Source organism: Taurulus bubalis, assembly GCF_910589615.1.
Source record: "Taurulus bubalis genome assembly, chromosome: 15".
Classification (NCBI taxonomy): Eukaryota; Metazoa; Chordata; class Actinopteri; order Perciformes; family Cottidae; genus Taurulus; species Taurulus bubalis.
Window position 1 is genome coordinate 13902691 of NC_136603.1, and position 18950 is coordinate 13921640.

The window sequence follows — 18950 nt, forward strand, 5'->3', positions numbered from 1 at the left end:
CTACCGAGTAAAGACTCAAATCAAAAACTACAAAGAGATGCAAAATGACGATAAAGAGACATAAAAGACTACAAAGAGACACAGAGTGACCACAAAAAGACAGAATGACAAGTACTACAATAAAATGTTTCTGAACCCGCCCCTGCACATATCTGCAGATAAGTTCATCATCAAATGAACTGCTGGAAGCCTGCTGATACAAAACACAAAAACAAGAGAGATTCTTCAAGTTGATCAAGCCCTTTTTAAAACATGTTGATTTCCCAACATGCATACTTATATCCCTTTCTGGTCTCTCCTCCCTCCAGGCATCTCTGGTAGTGCACCAGAGTAAGAATGAATAAATAATTTGAAGGTGTGGTTGGATGTCTGGGATCCTGACTCAGGATTCCATTTCCCTGACGGAGGGCCTGGACGGTGTCTGTTTCGGTTACCTAGCAACTTCTTCCAGGAAAGCTGGAACAATCAGGAGGAGCACCAAACACCCAACAAGCTCGGCTGCAACAAAAGGGCCGACTCCTTTTTCCTCCTGAGCTCTGTGGAAAACTGATACTGAAGAGGTAGCCTATACTGCAGGTCCTCATTGCCCAGATGTTGGACGGTCAAATTCAGCATTATCTCACAGTCACTGGACACTTTATAGGTGTCTGAAGCATGAAATTGAAGCCACATGCTTTCACTTGAGAGGAGGCATTATGTCATCTCAACGAAACGGATGCCCTCAATGACACAAGTACAAAACACCTTGATCAGGCACTGATTCGTGACAGAATTGCCAGGAAATAAGACACTTAGACAAGTGTGTCTGAAAGTGAAATTTTTCTACAACAGTCTGGCATTTCAACAAAGCCCACAAAGTGAAGTGAATGTACAATAAAATGTCAGCGAGAGAGATTGTTATAACCGTGCTATAGTCTATGCAATAGTCCATCTAAAATGTTACAAACTCTCTCCAGTCGTTCACTTTGAATCAATCTCTCAGTCAAGTGTACACACTTCATAATATGACCTTTAGTTCTTAACCCAGAAAGCCCAAATGTGCACCCACACAGCTGGGTGAAAGAGAAGGACTTCAAAAACGTTGTGGCAATTACCAATGCACACAAAAGGCATTACATGTCCTGAATACACAGCAAGTAAAAGAAAGTTTCAAGGGCTTTTTATAAAGGTTCAAACCACCCCCTTTTTAAATACCACTGCCATTCACACACCTTCATTCCCTCCAAATCACCCTCTTTCACATGCCATACTCTTCCTCCTGTAAAGCCCACATGTACTCCCACCCGGCTGATCTGAAGTCAGCTGACTTTTTGCTGAACATATTCGTAAAAGCAGGTAATTCTCAGGTTTTCGGAGGGTTTGACCAGGCCTGAGGACACTGCCCACGGAGGAGCAGGGTATTAAGGTGTGTAGTCTACTTACAACTAGCACGGACGTCCGAACCACCTCAGAGACACTCTGCCGGAGCTCCGCCGCGGTGCCGGGCTTCCCCAGACCCCGCGTAAACCTCCTGGTCTCCGGTTGCGCCGCTGCAGTAGTCATCGTTGCGCACCGCTTTGCGTCAATGACCCGTTCAATCCACAAGTTATACGAGCGAGATTTAGAGCTGAAGAAGCATCACTGGTTTATCCGTCTCTCCGATCCCCGCTGGTGAACACCACGAGTTGTGTCATGTTGTGCTGCGGCTGCTGACTCACTCCCGCGGCTCGGTCTCGCACTTTTCGCTTTATAAAAGTCAACGCGTGCTGCAGTGTCCCCGGTGCTGCCTGTGTCTTCTTCTGTCGGATTTGTTGTTGTCATAATAAAGAATCCTTTAAAGAAGTGTCTCATTGGTTGTCCATCGCCAGACCAGAGGTGTATTAGCGGGTTGCCTCTGCGCACTCCGCCCCTCACCGGTGTGAAGGCCTGCCCACCGCCGGCTGTGAGAGAGAGAGAGAGAGAGAGAGAGAGCTGCTGGACTTTGGACCACACACTCTCAAATAGTGCCTGAACCAATATTTCACCACCACCACAAAAATGACAACTCTGAGGAGCATGTTTCTAAAGTGTTACTATTGTCCCTTCTAATACTTGAAAAACTACAAACTTAACTACACGTGAACACACCAAGAAAGTTTCAAGCTGGTTCCCTGACAAGAGATCAGATTAGACTCATCATTGAGTCTAATTAAGATTTAGGGCCCAAACTGAGCTTTGATGCCTATTGCACATACATTTCTGTTATTAGACGGGGGAAATATTTTAATTATACCGATTTCAATATTTTCTTTGAATATTTCTTTTCTGTTTTCTTTTTTAGGAGAAGATCTACTTTTAGATAGAGAAAAGTAAATACTACTTTGCAATGAACTGTATACATTTCCACACACACATAATACACATATTTTAATTAGAACAATTTCAATGTTTTCCTTGAATATTTGTACTTTTTTTAGGAGACAATCTACTTTTATGAGAAGATAGATAAAAGTAAATAATACGCAGATTCATTTAGTGAGAGGATGTGGTACCTAAAACAGACTATTGTATTGCTTTTTGTCTTTTTTAGAAGGGCCACATTTTTATATCACTCTGTCAACAATAGCTTAATATTTCTCACATGTTGTCTTCTAATAGAGGGTGAACATGACTTTTAGACAGTCTAAAATGAAACTGAGAAACAAGTGTTCACACACCGCTATTATCCATGTTATCTGGTTAGATATTAGTAAACTGTCATTATCATTTTCTATGACTGTTTCTGCATACTGGCACATGCACTGACCTCCATGTTATCACATGTCTTTACTTTCAAGAGACTTTTACATTTAACATGTACAAGCATTGTGGTCATGACTTGAATGAACTGAAACTCTTAATCTATGATGCCACCTATAGGTCACAGCTGTAAACACACTGAAGAGCTGCCTTACTGCACATGTACTGACATTTCCCTTGAGAAAACATCACTCCAGCCTCTTCACCTTCAATAAAAACACAAATAGCACAAAAGTAATTTTGAATAAGTTTGTTTTTATTGCTTTCATTTCCAACGAGCTCTCTGTTGTCTTAAAGGAAGGAAAGAAAAAAAACAGCTGCAATTCTAAGCAGAACTGGGGTTTTCCATTTAATTTGCTTCACTGCAAAACCTTGTCAAATGCATATTTCCATTCATTTAGACCCATAAAAAGATTTGGTATCCGTTTAAAGGAGGAAACCTCGTTCAGGGCAACGGCGCTCGGAACTGAAAGTTTCTATTTAGTTCACACATAATCTTTAAAGCTTTCTATGACACCCACATTCATATTACCATGATTGTGTACACGTGTCACACTTTCTCATACAGCTGAAGGGGAACTTTAGTTAATAAAAAAAATAAAGAAGCAAAACTGTCTGAGACGTATTCATATAATAAAGATCAGCGAATATAACGTTTATTTTAATGGAAATGGCATTAATCTGTGATGGCAGCTACCTCTGGCAACATTGTGATCAATCCTAGGGTAATGTCAATATTTCAACAAAATAATTTCATATTTTCATCACTTGTGTTTTTAACAAGAACACATTGTGCTGAGCCAGGTGTGAATAGAGCATTGACAGTTAAAGGGCGGCCTGTTTTAGCATGATTTAAAATGTCATGGTATTCAGTACAAGGAGACACTCCTTATCCCCCATGTAACAACATTTTAAAAGTCTTGGACATTAATATAAACCAGTTTGGCACTGAAGTTGGAGGAAATTTTCAAAGCAGCAGTTTTCAATAAGATGATAGAATAGACAAAAACGTTTTGACATATGTATAGTTTAACCATTTAAGAAATAATGCTGAATATCTACATCAACACGTTCCTTATGTAAAAACAACCAATGACAAAATGTAAAACCAGGAAGATAGGAAGTAGTTCAGACTATTAGAAAACAGTATAAAATGACATCCTTAAAAAGAGGTTTCAGAGTTGAGAGTAAAAATGCCAAAAAAAATGCAGTCTCTGATGCAGTCTAAACCAGCGGACATGTCACCATTAAAGCATTCAAAAGCACCAAATGTGCATGGACACATGTACAAATGTCCCAGATATGTGTAGAAAAGAAAAGAAAAGAGTCTTGGGGGGAAAAGGAAGGGCTGATGCCGCCTGAAGGAGACCGGGTGTGTGGAGACATGAGCCAACTCAGTGAAGATGGGACTCTTTGCAGTTTCGGACACGAGCGCCGCTGGAGGAGACTGTGGCACTGCGGATGACCTCCATCCACCTGCGGCCAGAGAGAAGCTTTTTAGTCAGCCCTCTGATTACCAGGACTCAACACAACTACAAACACATGAAGTAATTGTGCATCTGAATGATTACACTGTACCTCTCAAAAGTGTATTCACTCTCCGATCTGAAGTAGTAGACGTGGGACTTAAAATGCAGTTTGAAGACATATTCCTTGTGGATGTTTTCAGACTCTGAGGGGATGGTGACGGAGTAACCCAGCAGAGGAAGACTGGCCAACGGATAATCATCCTGAAAAAAAAAAAAAAGACATTGAATTAGAATTAACATTTATCTTTGTCTGTTAATTACTACACAACTAGGAATTAAAGAAAATAAATACACAGGCAATAGCTCCCAACAAAAAAGGTACAGCAGAAAACCGTGCAGTGATATCCTTTAGAAATGACAAAATACAAACAAAATACCCTGATACAAGTAAAAGCCTTTAAATCAATTTACACTTACAAATGTAAGTAAAAATACAGACGTTAAGTATCAGCAAAAGTTTAAAAGGTGAATGAATTATAATTAATTAGATTAATACTGAAACATTAATTATGCAAGCAGCATTTTACGGTTGTAGATGGTAGAAGTGGAGCTAGTTTAAACTATTATATTTGAATAATAAACTATTTCAGAATACTTTTAGGTAGTAATTTGTTTGAATAATATTAATAATACTTTATAGCTTTTTCTAAGTACTCAAAGATGCTTTACATAGGGCAGAGGCAAACAGAACAAAACAAAAAATAGAAAGACAAAGGAGCAAACAAAACAAACAAACAGAAATGTTTTGGTAAAAAAGAAAAGCCAGAAGCTGTGCTTCTGGCCTTGAACATGATTTTGTCCTTGATTCTTGATAATTACTTTTTTTAAAGTATAACATAGTTTTTGTATTGGTTAAGTGTTATTTTGGGATTGAAAATCAAACTTGTTTGTGAAAATGTAAACAGCCAACAAAAAGCTACAGTGTGAAGAGAAGAGATTAAAAACCACCTGCATGGGAAAGCCAGTAAAGCTCCATCATGGACCAACGATTTGACATTCTACACAGAGACGTGATGCCTCTCGGCCCAGAGGAGGGTAAACACAACAGAGTGAGGAGGGGATGTACGTGGGAGAGGCGGAGATGTGTTCGCTGGACAAACAGAGCTGAGAGCAAAGGTTCGTCACCTGATGAGACTTGTAGAAAAACAGGCTGAAGTTGGTGAAGACCACCCAGAGCTTCTGCCAGCCGTTGCTGTTCTTGAACTTCCGCAGCAAGTTTCCAGACAGCTGATTCTACAAAGACAAATACAACAAGTTTTACATCGAAGATTATTTTAAGTAATACATATTATAATACCACTGATAGCCTACAGCTCTTAGATTTTTTTTAAATTGTAGAAGGATTAATACAATTAAAGGATATATATGGTGATATTCTAGATTTTTCTTATAATAAAACAAATAGCCAGAAAAAGCCCAAAACCAATAGTGAACTGATCCTCAAATGTAATAGATTATTCCTATGTGCCATGTATTATTGTTAAAAAACTAGTAATAACGCACTGTTGCAGTGACATAATCCTTCATTACAATGAACATGTGCACTGTTGTATATTTTGAGTAAGTTCCATACACTCTGTCGTGCTGATGGAAATAATCACTAAAGTACCAAATGTGTATTCATCGGCAGCTGAAAATAGTCCGTCTACAAATACACCGTTTACTTTTGTTTGGGAAACATCTGTTAAAAACCACAGTGCCCAGCTGTTTAAGGAAGTCACCAATGAAACAATATAACTGTGACCTCATTTTTAAGAACAAATGAGTGCGAGAGCTACAGACGGGTTAGGCAAGTCAGAAAGTCTTGAAGAGGTGAACACTGTCTGCGACTGGATGCAGTAGAACATCCTGGTATTTTGGGCATACTGCATGTGACACACAGACATACTCAATTTCTTTTGGCATACTAAACAGTATGGTAGTATGGGTATTATAATGCACATATTGTTGGTCTTAGTCCTCTATGATATGTGCCAACAATAATGTAAATGTAGAAGATGGCCAGCCTCCGTTTGAAGTAAACTGTAAATCTACTGTTGTTAAACACCTGATGCATTTATCATCTAATTGCTTTAAAAAGGTAAAGAAAGTATAAAACAGGGAATGACAACATGCAACAATTTTTGGCCCTCTCCTGTCTGCCTGGCTCCTTTACCTCTAGACTCCTGCAGGATTCACTAAAGGAGAGGCTCTGAACACGGTACCAGCAGATAACAGACAGAGGCACTGGTCCCTGGCCACTGGGGGGCCCCACCAGGGGGGCCTTATTCTCACTGACTGGACTAGGGTCCTCTACCACGGAGGAATGCACAGACGCATGTGGAAAAGAGAGAGAGACAGAGAGAGAGAGAGAGAGAGAGAGAGAGAGAGAGAGAGAGAGAGAGAGGGACAGACAGGGAGGGAAGGACAGAAACACAGAGACTAAGTCGGTGAAACACAGGCATGCAGTGACAGGGATAAAGACGGAGGCCGACGACAGTGTGTCCAGGCAAAGCTGTGAAGAGGACATTGTTACAACTACAGAGGAAGAGCAGAACCAGATCCGTTGTGTTGGTGTGAGATGAGGACGTTTGGCACATCTACGTACTGCTCTCCCTCTCTATTGATAGACGATCAGACACTTCAAGTGCCAGGGGAGGAGAAAAAGGACAGCACCACACAGGAAAGCCAGTTTGGGTTGAGATTAGGAAGTCACGCAGGCTACTGTTAGCCAAAAGAAGGAAGAGGGAACAGTATTCTCACTGAAGCTGCAAAAAGAGCAAATACACAGCTTACAATAAACATGTATCGGATGTAAAAATAGCTCAAGCTAAATGGATCAAATGCCCGCCATTTTCAGTTTCCAGGAGCGGATAGATGAGTTTAAAAGGTACCATGTGAACGGGATGACATGTCAATGTGGGCCTTGCACATTTTTACATTACCTGAAGGCCATTGTATAAGGGAGGGGTGAGCGGAGGGGTATTCAATTAGTTACAACCGGCAACATGGATACTAGATGCCACTAAATCCTACACATATTTATTTAAATATCGACGTCGCAAATGTTTTATGAGGAAGGACATGCACTCACTAGACCTCAAGGACACACACACAATGCATTGTGGTGAGTAGACATAACTTTTGTTTGCTTACAATAAAACTTCACGGAGCACCTTTAGACAGACACTCTTAAACGTTACGTCCCCATGTACCCAAAAGTTATGTTCCTACTTCAAGAGCAAACAAAATCCTCTTGTAATGACCACAGGTTAGAAAATATCAGTTACTGAAAGGAAGAAGAAAACTATGGAGAAAGTGATTGAGGTACTGCTTATCGATTATCTTTTCTTCTCATAGAAAAAAGATTGAGTGCCAGTTTCATTATTTGCTTACTAATCTAATTTGTACCCATACTTTTTCAGTATTTTGTCTTTTTATTTATATAAAAAAAGAATGAGCCTAATTTAAATTAATTAGCTCACAATAAAAAACCCATTTTCTTTCAAGAAACAGTCTGACGATGGAGTGCAACGCAGGAGGATACTGTTCCCAAAGTGGACTAAGACACAGCACACTCGGACACAGAAAAAGGAAACAGTGAAGCAGGAGAGGAGAGGCAGGTCTGAGGTTGAGTGCTGAGGTTTGGCCGGTACCTCCACAGCTACGCTAAAGTCCACCATGGACACACTGGTGTTCCTGTGCCAGCACACGTGCACCATGGTGTTACCACGGTGAGGGGAGGGCCTCTCCAGCGAGGTGAGCGACGCCGTTATGTCGTCCTCAGACTCCGCCTCCACCAAGGAGTCCTCAGGGCATTCTGGGAAAGTCAGGAGGTCGTTACTACTAGACAATGAGTGGAGTAATGAGGGGAGAAGGGCGCTAAAGCACAGACAATGTCAGATTATTCACAGATTAAAACGTAGTCTTGTGTATCTGGGATTTCAGTCGGAGGGGTTTTTACTCAAAATGTATTTTCTGACAGTTTGTGTGTCCCTATTCATTTTTTATCCTTTATATGCAACTGCATGTTTATGTAGTAACTTACTGTTGTCTATCAGACTGCTGGTCAGAAGGTCAGATGAAGGGCCATTGCTGGTTTTCACCGTCTCTATCGCCCCCTGTATGTCGTCCATCCACTTCTCCATCTCCATGAGTGAGCTAGAGGGAAAAACACACATGGATAAAATGCTCAGCCGTCCTATTATTAGTCACAGCAGGAGGGCCTGCTGGTTAGAAAAAGTCCAGTGAACAAGAATGTCACAAGTTGGATCAATGTTAGTCCAGGTGTCCTGCCAAATTTTCCTTAAAAGACACTAAGACACCATCTGCTCATTCGTGGAACCTGGATCCCCAAATGTTAGTTTGAAGGCAGGAGAGAAGTTATATTTAATTTTTGTCACAGTGAAAAAAGTGGCAAAGTTAACAATCAAGGGCATAAGACAAAAATCAAGACAAAATATGAATTGTATTTCTGGCATTTCATATCAATCTAGCAGATAACACATTATTAATAAATTGGTTATTGAGATTGAGTGATAGAAATGATATAATAGATGACACTCACACTTTATGATCAATACATATTGGATTTGCATCTTCACTATGCAAGTTATTTAGCACCTTATCTTTGATAAATGCTTCATTCAAGCATCTTTTTAGGAGAATATCGACTATCTATCTATCTATATTAATACAAATATTGATTAAACATTATTTTCCAATTTCTGTTTTGTGTAATTAAAACTAAGATTACATTGCTTAATTGCTGTAAACTCAAGGTGGTGACATGGAAGCAACCTTCATGAGCATATCAACATTTGTTTTGGTTATTTCTTTCGTCTGAAGGACGGCACCTGAACAAGACGACTTTATTCACAGAGATTTTTGTTCATGAGATTAAACTGAAACTGTAAAGTGAAAATAGACAATTCTAGGAAATTACGCATTTGCTGATAATGTGCGTGTCGTTGTTTTTCTACAAGTCTGTCAAGTCTTATTTTTGAGAGCTTAACTGCATCTTATGAGAGTTTATGTAACAATTTCCCAAATCCCGACACTCCAGAAGAAGACGGGCCACACTGCGCTTTGGATTCATTTTAGCTCCGGGTACAAGGTGTCTGTGCACTAACGACAGCTGTTCTTACCTCGCTGCCACCACCACAGACTGCTGCTGTCCAACCAATGTGAAGGCGTGAGGCACACCCCACTCATCTTCACTCTCTCTGATCTGGAATAAGAAGAGAGAGACAGAAAAAACATTAGACAGCAGCGGTATGTAGGACAGCGAGGACCAAAATAGACAGCAAGGGAGAGACGAAGGGAGATATTGAAAAGGAAGTGAGAGAGAAGGACGTACGTGTGTGTGTGTGTGTGTGTGTGTGTGTGTGTGTGTGTGTGTGTGTGTGTGTGTGTGTGTGTGTGTGTGTGTGTGTGTTGGGGAAGATGCTGAAAGAGCTGCAGTTCAGCTGTTTGAGGCGGCTTATCTTCAGTAATGACAAACTGGTGACAGCTGTTTGACGCACTGTGTTCAACTGAGAGAAACAGCACTTACTGTCATGCCGTGCAGCGGCAGCTGGCCGTGCACTTTGAACTGATTGGTCGCCATCATCCCTCGACTCGTGTACAAAATGACGTCGTTGAACTAATTTAGAGAAGCCGGGAGGGAGAAAGTGGAAAAAGTAAACCAACACTTCAAATTAAATATTATCGAGTCTGATTTTTTTTTTTAAATGACTAAACTGAATGCGTATTATTCAATATGAAATCCTAAGGATGTGCAAACCACTTGTCATAACAACCACGAAGAAAAAAATTGAATTTGCAATAGTTGTATAGCCCAAGGCTCCAACACACATGCACACTTCTACATTGTTTTATTCCTTGTTCATCAAAGTTATATTCTCTATCAAATCAAACACATATGTAGAACTCTTTCTTTCTCAAGTTCCGACAACATGTGGTATTCTTCCTCTAAATTAACTTTTGCAGTTGTTCGACATCTGCCGACACCATCTGAGCGATGTTTAGCTGGAAAGATGAGATCACTATTCTAAATAATTTAATTAGTCATATGACCCGATCCAAAAAGAAAGAGGGTGTTACCAGGAAGAACATTCGTTGCTGTAGGCCTTTTCCAGACAGTTTGCTGAGGCAGCCTAACCTGATGAACTCCTGAGAAAGAGGACACAGAAAAGGCATTTATATTTTAGACAAATATGAAAACATGATGTTTGTAGAGAATTTAAAAACTTTAATTCTTTCAAGCTTTAAACTCACCCGACCAGGAACAACAAGATTGTCAACGCCAATCAAATCCTTCTTCAGCTCCAGAAGCTTCTGGAAGTTCTCCATCTTGATAAGGCTTCCCTGGAGCTGCTCCACCATCTCAGACACATCTGCCAGAGCAGCTGTAGACCAATCAGAGGTGAGAGATTATTGATTGAGATAGACTGTTGAGATTATTCTACAGAACAAGAAGACTTCCATGTGCCTCTTTGAGCACTGGCCTGAGCATAGTACCTCGGCAATCCCTGAAATCCCCATGAGTAGCTGGATAATGTTTGCACAGGCGCTCCAGGATCTGCTTGTAGTGACTGAGGCGGTGCAGAGGCCGCAGAATGAAGACATTGAGGGGGACGTAGCAGACCTTCTGCAGCTCAAATTCCCTGCAGAGACCCTCCAACCGGCGGGATGCCCTGCATGCCTTCTCCAGCTCCAACAGAACTTCAGACTGTTTATGCAGGTTTGCTGTCAGGGGCTATGGATTAAGGTGGAATATGGCACACAGACACACACATGAATGAGTATTTATTAATTACTGTAATTACAGATGTGCAAGAGTGGTGCCTCACCTTCAAGCCTTGAAGGTTCTTCAGCATGACATCTCCGATGCGGTGGTATTCTCCTTTTATGTGAGCATTGGAGCGTCCTTCCCTAAAACAGATCAACATTTTTATCTTCCATTTGCAGACAGTGAATTATGCTCTATGCAAAAGCACTTAAAGCTCAGTGATTATTCAGACGAGCTGGAGTTTATTAAGTCAAATTCCAATTGAAGAGAAAAAGATCCACCAGCAGGTGTCTCCCTTGAGCATTACTTCTTTCACACAAGGAGTTCATGGTCTCCCATTCACAGTTCACGATTAATCAGAATTATTATTATTTTGGTACAGTCTTTTAGCAGTAACTTTAGAAAAAAATATCCACTCTGCCAAGGAAGGATCTGTTTTACAGACAGGTTTCCTATCAAGTTCACAACAACAAAAGGTACATCTCTACCATCATATTTGAGTATGCAAAGCGAACAAAAAGTGACACATGCATTGCTATATAATTTGCATTAACATTTGAATGTGAATCGTATCAACAGCAATATCACGTTCAGCTTTAACTTAGAGTTCTAACAATATGAAGCCAAAATAGCATTTTAATTAAAATACTTCATGCATGTAGTTAATGGCCATACATTCTGACATGCGGGCTTCATGCATCACTGCCTGCATATCTGTGTGTGCGTCTGTGTGTATTAAATAAAACACAACATCATTAAGGAGATCAGACAGCAGAAACCCACAAGCAAGAAAAGGCAGGGTGGTGCAGCGCGGCTGTTGCCATGGAGACAATAGCTCCTCGGGTCATCTAAATGGACTGGGTCGTCCCGTCAGACTAAATGCCAATAAATCTCATTAATATAAGGGGGAATTGCGATAAATTGGGTTAAAACTAAACCACCACCACACTGGACATGTTCTGAACCCTAGAGGGACTTCCTTTGGAAGAGAAATGAAATGGTCTCACCACAGGGCGAGCCTCTGCTCCACCTCCCTGAGAAAACCTGCGTGGAACTTATGCAGAGGCTCAAAGGTAGAGAGGACGGTGTTCTTCAGAGAGTCTGGAGTCGCCTCATCTTGTCCGACAGCACTCTGGAAAGACTGAGATCACAAATACACACATTCAAGCAAAAAAAAAAAAAAAAGGGTATAAAGCAAGATACTATTTTGGTTTACATTAAAAGGAAAATATCCTCTGTCACGGCCATGGCCTCTCCCTGATGCATTTCTTCGGCTGTATACTATGGCTTAAATACTGTAAATGCATCAGCCAAAACACTGTCAAATAAATGTATCCGCATCCATAACATCTTCTTTGCAGGGATTTTGGATGCCATTTTCGCTGTTGGAAATGGAGCTATTTTCCAATACAAGCACAGAGAACAAGGAAGTTGTGTTTTTCTTAGTGGCATCGAGAACATGCATGCCCTCTGGACACTCAGTTGCAGCTGCAAAATTATCTGTTATGGTTCAATGCAGCACACACTGAGGACTGTATTGCTTCAATTGATTACATTTACATCAACGCTAATTGGACACATTTTCCCTTTAGGGATCTCTTCCAGACATGCTTCAAGACATAACAAATAAATACAAAGTTAATTAAATAACTCTTTGAAAGGAATAATTCTACTCTTTGTCCTTCATTGAAAAATAAAAGTCTTAAATTCACCGCTAGTGTGCATCAGAGGTTTAAAATTGCCACATCACACTTGTCAAGGTCAAACATTCATGTGAAGCAACAATAAGCAAAACATATTGTTTTGTGTTCAGAGAAAGAAACCATGTAACAAAGCTCTCAAAAACTGTAAGATTGGGCAAATCAGATTTTCTGGTCTCCAGTTTCTCACAACAAGCAAACACTTGTCATGTCTATCATATGTTAATGCAGATTTCCACTGGATACCAGCAAAAGACAGTCATCTGCTGTTGCACTTCAGGCTTGTGACGTCCTTAATGGAAGAATCACACCCAAACACTCTGATCACGATCGTTCCATTAAGTCAGATTGAAGTCAAACATTGCATGTTGTGTGTTTCGCCACAGGGGGCATAAACATAGCATGATTAGGCTGACGTGATGGGAAAGGAAAGTGGGTTTGAGGGACACGTGAGTGTTTCTAGAAGGGCTTGAGAGGAAGGGCCAGCTGTTGTTTGGATGACTTCACCCCAAACAGCAGTACCAACCAGTGCATGGGAAGAGCGACAGCACACACGCACGGCTGTAAAAAGGACGAGGACACGAGCCAAACCAAATGTTTACGAGATGTGTGAAAGGCTTCTCTGAAAATTACATGGCAGGAAAAGCTGCAGCCTTTAAAAAAACGGCAGTAAAAAGGGGTGATGCATTTTCTCCTGTGCTGTATCAGACAACAGCAGTGCTTCAGTACGGCCTAGTGAGAACATCCTCTTCGTTCGCTGTTAAAGGAGCTGTGTAAAGCACGTTTAATATCCTGTTTTCTGCTGCATTTCCTTTGACAAACAATCAAATTAAATGGTTTCCATGCTTGTACCCACTACTCAGCCAGAGTCATTTAAAAGAAGAGACTGAAAAGGGGAGTCACGTGTAGAGGGAACATGTGTCTGAATCCATCCCTCTCTTTAAATACAAACTCAGTTTAGCATTCACAACATTGACTGAGAGAGATAAATGCATTTCACTCACGGGTGTGGGGAATGAATAAAAAATTAAATTGCATCTGCCAAAGTATCCCTGTGTCACTGCCTGTGTCTGTGTTTTTGGCGGGTGCTCCGCAGTGGAGCAGCTAACCGAAATAATCAATGTTTTCTCCCAAGAGGACAGTGCAGGAGAAAACAGTGGAGCAGCGTGTTGGTGGATAGACTTTTAATTTGTATTTCCTCACCACAGTCACCACCTCCAGGTCTTTCAGATACGTCCTTTCTGTGGTCAACAGCTCCTTGGCGATGAAGTAGGCCCTATCTGTTGGGAACCTCTGCAAAGACATAACAGAGAGGAGACTGTGAGCAAGAGAAAATTAACTATCCAACTATAAGCAAGTCTAGCTAGTGTATCACTAGTCTAACCTATTTATCTGAGTAGAGTAGGGAAAATACTCAGCTTCAGTCCCTACGGAGAGTTATTTAGGACCGGTAATCTGGGTCCAGTGCTATTTTAAGTATGTGACACTGGCTTTGAAGCACAAGTTTAGTAAAAAAGAAAAGAAAACTTTAACAACTCATTGAAGTGATTTATTATTGCCTTTTTCAACAGAAGTACTATTCAATTACAAACCTTCCTTCGAACATCGTCCTCATCGTCGGTGCGAATGCTGCCGGCGTCGTTCAGCAGCGGGCTGGTGAGGGGCGACGGTAGTCGGCCATCAGGACTGTGACCGCACAACTCCAGTGACTTCTGACCATTGACCATGCCATGGGAGTGACCGGAGGATGCAGACAGGTGAGGGCTGTTGGGCACCACTCCTGCAACCAAAGTGAGGGGAGAAAATACAAAAGTTAGTGATTAAATAGACAATGAAACACAAAAGGAAATGAGATATTTTCTGAGGTTTCGTCTAAGATGGGTGGAGCTTGGCAGTGACGCAATAACACAGAAAAGTAGATTATTTGTTGTATAAAGTAACAGAAAGCGACAGCCACTATTGTAAAAAGCTAATAATAATAATAATTTCAAAAGCTCCAAACATTCTCTGTTTCAAACTTCTAAAGTCTGATGATTTGCCAAGTTTCTCTTATATATAAACATGTAAATGAATATCTTTAGTTTTTGGATCATTGGTTGGCCAAAAGAGAAGACTTTTTTCAATATTTTGTAGACTAAACTTAGAAATGTAAAGATACATTTATCAGCAGCTGAATTAATGAAAACTGTTAGTTGGAACACGGAAAAGTAAAATTCCACTGACAGCCTGGTGACATTTTTATATGAATGACACTTTCCAGCATTCAGTTCATAATCCAACATGGCAAACATAACCTCTTATGAGACTATGCAGGCGACACCAAACAGTCTGATCTAGGATCAGTCTTCCTCTGCCTCACAAGAAAACTGAATGATTGAGAGATCATCCATGACTCACTCTACAGTCCAGACATCCCTGGCAGTCTCTTCCTGCAACGTCAATCAAGACGCGAGCTGAGACGCATACCGAAGGATGATCAAGAGGAATAGCTTACTGAGTGTCATCCATACTGACATGTTCACTGAGCTTACTTACTATGTTTTAGCTGCACCTTGCCCACCTCTCTCTGCTGTCCTCTGGTGTCTCGACACAAACACAACAGTGATGACACGCACACAAACCAGCTCAACGGACCAGCACAACTCTGGAGAGGATTTACTATGACCTTTACGGAGGAAGGAGTGGAAACCACAGTACACATCTACAAGTTGCTACAAGGGAGAGCAGAAGGAAACGCCATCGATACAGATCTCTGCCAACACTACAAAACTACAGGGAGAGTGAAGAGGAAATCTACAATGAGCACCAGGCAGCAACTAACTGGGGTCTCAAAAAGAATTTTCAGAAAAACCTCATGTCATGAAGGTCATCTTTATTGAATCTAAAAGAACATATATACACATTGTTAAATTGATATAAGTCTTAAGAGAAGCAGCATTAAAAGGTCAAAGACAGTTGACACCGAGTGAGTGAAGGGAAAGTGAAGTAAAGAAGTGTGAATTCATGCCGTCCTCAAGACCTTACCTCACCGTATATATAAAACAGATCTTTAGGAATGTTAAAATAAACAGCCTTGTGACCTTTTATGATTTTGTTATTGCCATCCTGAAAAAGTCAGTTGGTAATGAGAAAACATGCATTATTCAGTCCATGAATGCAACTAAAGTTGAACATCGATTTACTTGCAATAGTGAAACGGTGAGCTGTAAAAAATACTGTATATTTATGAGCTGTTTTAAAATTCAGTAGAAAATCATACTGCATGATTTCCTCATCATAACATCTGCTCTAACATCACATTCTCCAGCATGGTATACTACATTGTGAAAGTACAATGAAGTGACAGCACTACTTGTATATTACAGGACATTCAGTACATGCAGCGAGCAGACGGAGCCTGGTTCTGGTGGAGCAGCATGCATTGGTAAAACACCCCGAAGAACACCAGTGGTTGAAAAACAAAAGTCTCACTCACAGACCTGGGACTTCGAGTCGAAGCAACACGTCTGATGGTTTGGTCCAAATTCACATACTTCTATTTTCTATCTGATCCAAATTACTTAATTTTTGTGTGGCAGAACGTCCTTCCAGGTGTGCATCAGAGAGGGTTTTCCTCACACTGCAGTGATCAAGTTACAAATAAATGTTCTCTTTCATAGTGCTGCAGGAATCTATGTCAAGTAACTGTTTTTCCATTAATAATATTAATAACCAAGAGGCAAGTCTAAGAAAATCCTCAATTTCGATAAGTTTTTGGTTCCGAAATCAGAAATCTAAAACACATCTGTAATTTAAACGGCTAATAGATCGATCCAGATGCAAATACAACAACACAATCTCATTACGCTGCTTGAGATCAATGCTAAAAAGGTCTGGGAGCCCAAAAGCAAAAGCAGTTGACAGTGATGGATGAGCCAAGAGACTTAGAGACTTTGAGGTGTTGCCCTTAAACTGCCTTTCACAGAGAAATGATTACTAAAACCTGCTTCTAGTTTTCTATATATTCCCAAGATGCTGTCATCCTCAACCTGGCATTCTATCTGCTCTGGAATAATGATCCATAAACTGGATCATTGTGGCGAAGGCAACCCAGATTCTGGTAATCTTGCCTCTTTCCAGCACACAGAATGTAGTGAGTGACAAAACAGGTTCACATGCAGCTGAGGAAAAAACAACAACAGAAAAGATATGACACTTTCATGCTGACAGACAAGAAGAAATACAAGAAAGAAGAACAGAAATGTGACAAAGATCATCAACAACACAAATAAACATGAGGGCAGAAGTGCAAAAGAAATCTGGAAAAGTGATCAATGAATAAAAGTGCAGTGCCATTTTGTGAAGAAGACTGAGAACTTCGCAATATTTAGAAAACGACTGTAGATTTTTTGACACTATAGCTGTATAGTGTGTTGTATAAGCTTGATACTAACTTACTGAGAGAGAGACTCTCGAGCACGAGTCAAGTGCAGAGGGGGATGTCAATGGTGAGCACAAGAGCCATAAAGAGCCTAAAATATGGCTGCAACAGACAGTGACCATGAGCTTAAATTTACTCCTGTTTTATTTCCTGCCAATTCCTGCTAGCTATGTGAATAAAACATGTTTGCAAAGAGCAGAAGGTAGTGTAAACGTAAACAATATTGAATATCAATCAGGGGTTCACACTGGTATTTGCAGCATATTAATTAGTTTCAACCAAACTTCATACGAAACTTACTACTCTCACCACAGATCCAAGCCAGATGTAGCATCAAGAGAACCAATACATGTCTATAAAGTCTTTTAGGCCCTTTGAATGTACCACAATGAGTGCAAAGTGTATAATCTAGAAAACTGTGCAACATTATATCAACTTAATCAATCTAATAGAAAAAATAAATGTCTGCAGACAATAATGAAATGATACGGGAAGTCATAAGGCATCTGAGACCTAGAAACTGAATGACTCACACTGTGGGAGACTTTGTTCTAAAATGTAAAATATATGTAAAGAATGTAAGAAAAAGTGCAACTGTAACAATAAATTGTCTTTTGATCATTCTTAAGTTTAAAAACAGACAAGAACAGAGCCACTAATTCGCAGAAGTCTCTGCAGTTTTTAGTAGCTGTTCAAATCCTAACATGGCACTTGTGTATTTCTGAAGGGACGTGTTAACACAATCAAAGAACTGGGCGACTCATAGATAAACATTGTGTGACAAACAAGAAAACCCTGAACATATTCCTTCCTTCTTGAAACCTTTCAAAGGGAAGTGCTTCCCGGTGAAAAAGAGTCTGACGCTGGGCTCAAAAAGTGCTACTAGTAGTTATTGCTGTGCTGAACTTTGAACATGGTTTGTGGAGATCTGAGTCGTCCTCTGACAGAAATATTCTGTCACCCATTGAACCCTGCTTTTCTTACACCATCTGGACCCAAACTAAACACTTTACACTCTCCTGTGGAGATGGTTGGAAGCCGTCTGTGCACTAACAGCTGAAAATCTGTCCACCCTCCTCATCACTGAAGGCGTGGCATCCGTCCTCATCTGCCTCCTCATCTAGCTGGAGGCTGTCAAAAGAAAACTTGTTCCTGGGTATCGGGGAAGTGGAGTTAGCCTCCACTGGATTACCAACCATCAGGGAACTGCTGTTAGTCTCCATCTCAGACTCACTGGACTCTGAACCACTGGTAGTTGAGCACTCATTCATGTGAACCAGGCCCACATGTGTGGCATCAGCCTGTCCTAAGCGTTTCAGCCCTGGACCGGCCCTGGACCTGCCCGCTACCGACAGGCCATTGGCCACCATGCGGCGCTCAAGAGCAGCCATACGTTCAGCCCGAGACAGGACAGGATGCGATTCTTGCCCTGAGGAGGACGTCCCCTGGTTTGGGTCTGTCTCAGAGCGGTGACGCACTTTGTGGAGCTTTTGTAAGCGAGGAGAGCGGCTTGGGACCGAGGAGTATCTGCTGTCCTCGCAGTGAGGGGGAGCAGAGCTGAAGCCGTTGTGCTCAGCGTAGCTGAGGGAGCTTGATTGATGATCGTCCATGCCAGGACTGGAGATCCCACTCCTTGAACCCATATGTGGGGCCGAGAGAGGGCTGCTGCTATGCCTCTCTCTATATTGGGCACTGAGGTCCACCAGAGGACTATGGAGAGGACTCTGGTCAACCTTTTGGTGCGACTGCTTGAGAGACTCATCCAACTGAAG

At 41.1% G+C, this 18950-nt stretch overlaps 1 protein-coding gene across 1 annotated transcript in view; it reads right to left on the bottom strand.

Moving 5' to 3' along the window:
* Positions 1-3000: 3000 nt before the first annotated feature.
* The window catches only part of LOC306747568 (FERM, ARHGEF and pleckstrin domain-containing protein 1-like), a gene marked incomplete at its 5' end in the record, with an annotated part of 45088 nt that continues 29138 nt past the window's right edge, over positions 3001-18950 (bottom strand). Inside the window, 14 exons of the mRNA XM_079230626.1 lie at positions 3001-4233; positions 4336-4487; positions 5412-5519; positions 7922-8085; positions 8314-8426; positions 9413-9495; positions 9820-9909; positions 10371-10439; positions 10545-10675; positions 10788-11025; positions 11120-11201; positions 12066-12199; positions 13962-14051; positions 14351-14538. Coding sequence (XP_079086752.1) covers positions 4152-4233; positions 4336-4487; positions 5412-5519; positions 7922-8085; positions 8314-8426; positions 9413-9495; positions 9820-9909; positions 10371-10439; positions 10545-10675; positions 10788-11025; positions 11120-11201; positions 12066-12199; positions 13962-14051; positions 14351-14538 — 1724 coding nt within the window. The 3' untranslated portion in view covers positions 3001-4151. The remainder of the gene's footprint in view (positions 4234-4335; positions 4488-5411; positions 5520-7921; positions 8086-8313; positions 8427-9412; positions 9496-9819; positions 9910-10370; positions 10440-10544; positions 10676-10787; positions 11026-11119; positions 11202-12065; positions 12200-13961; positions 14052-14350; positions 14539-18950) is intronic.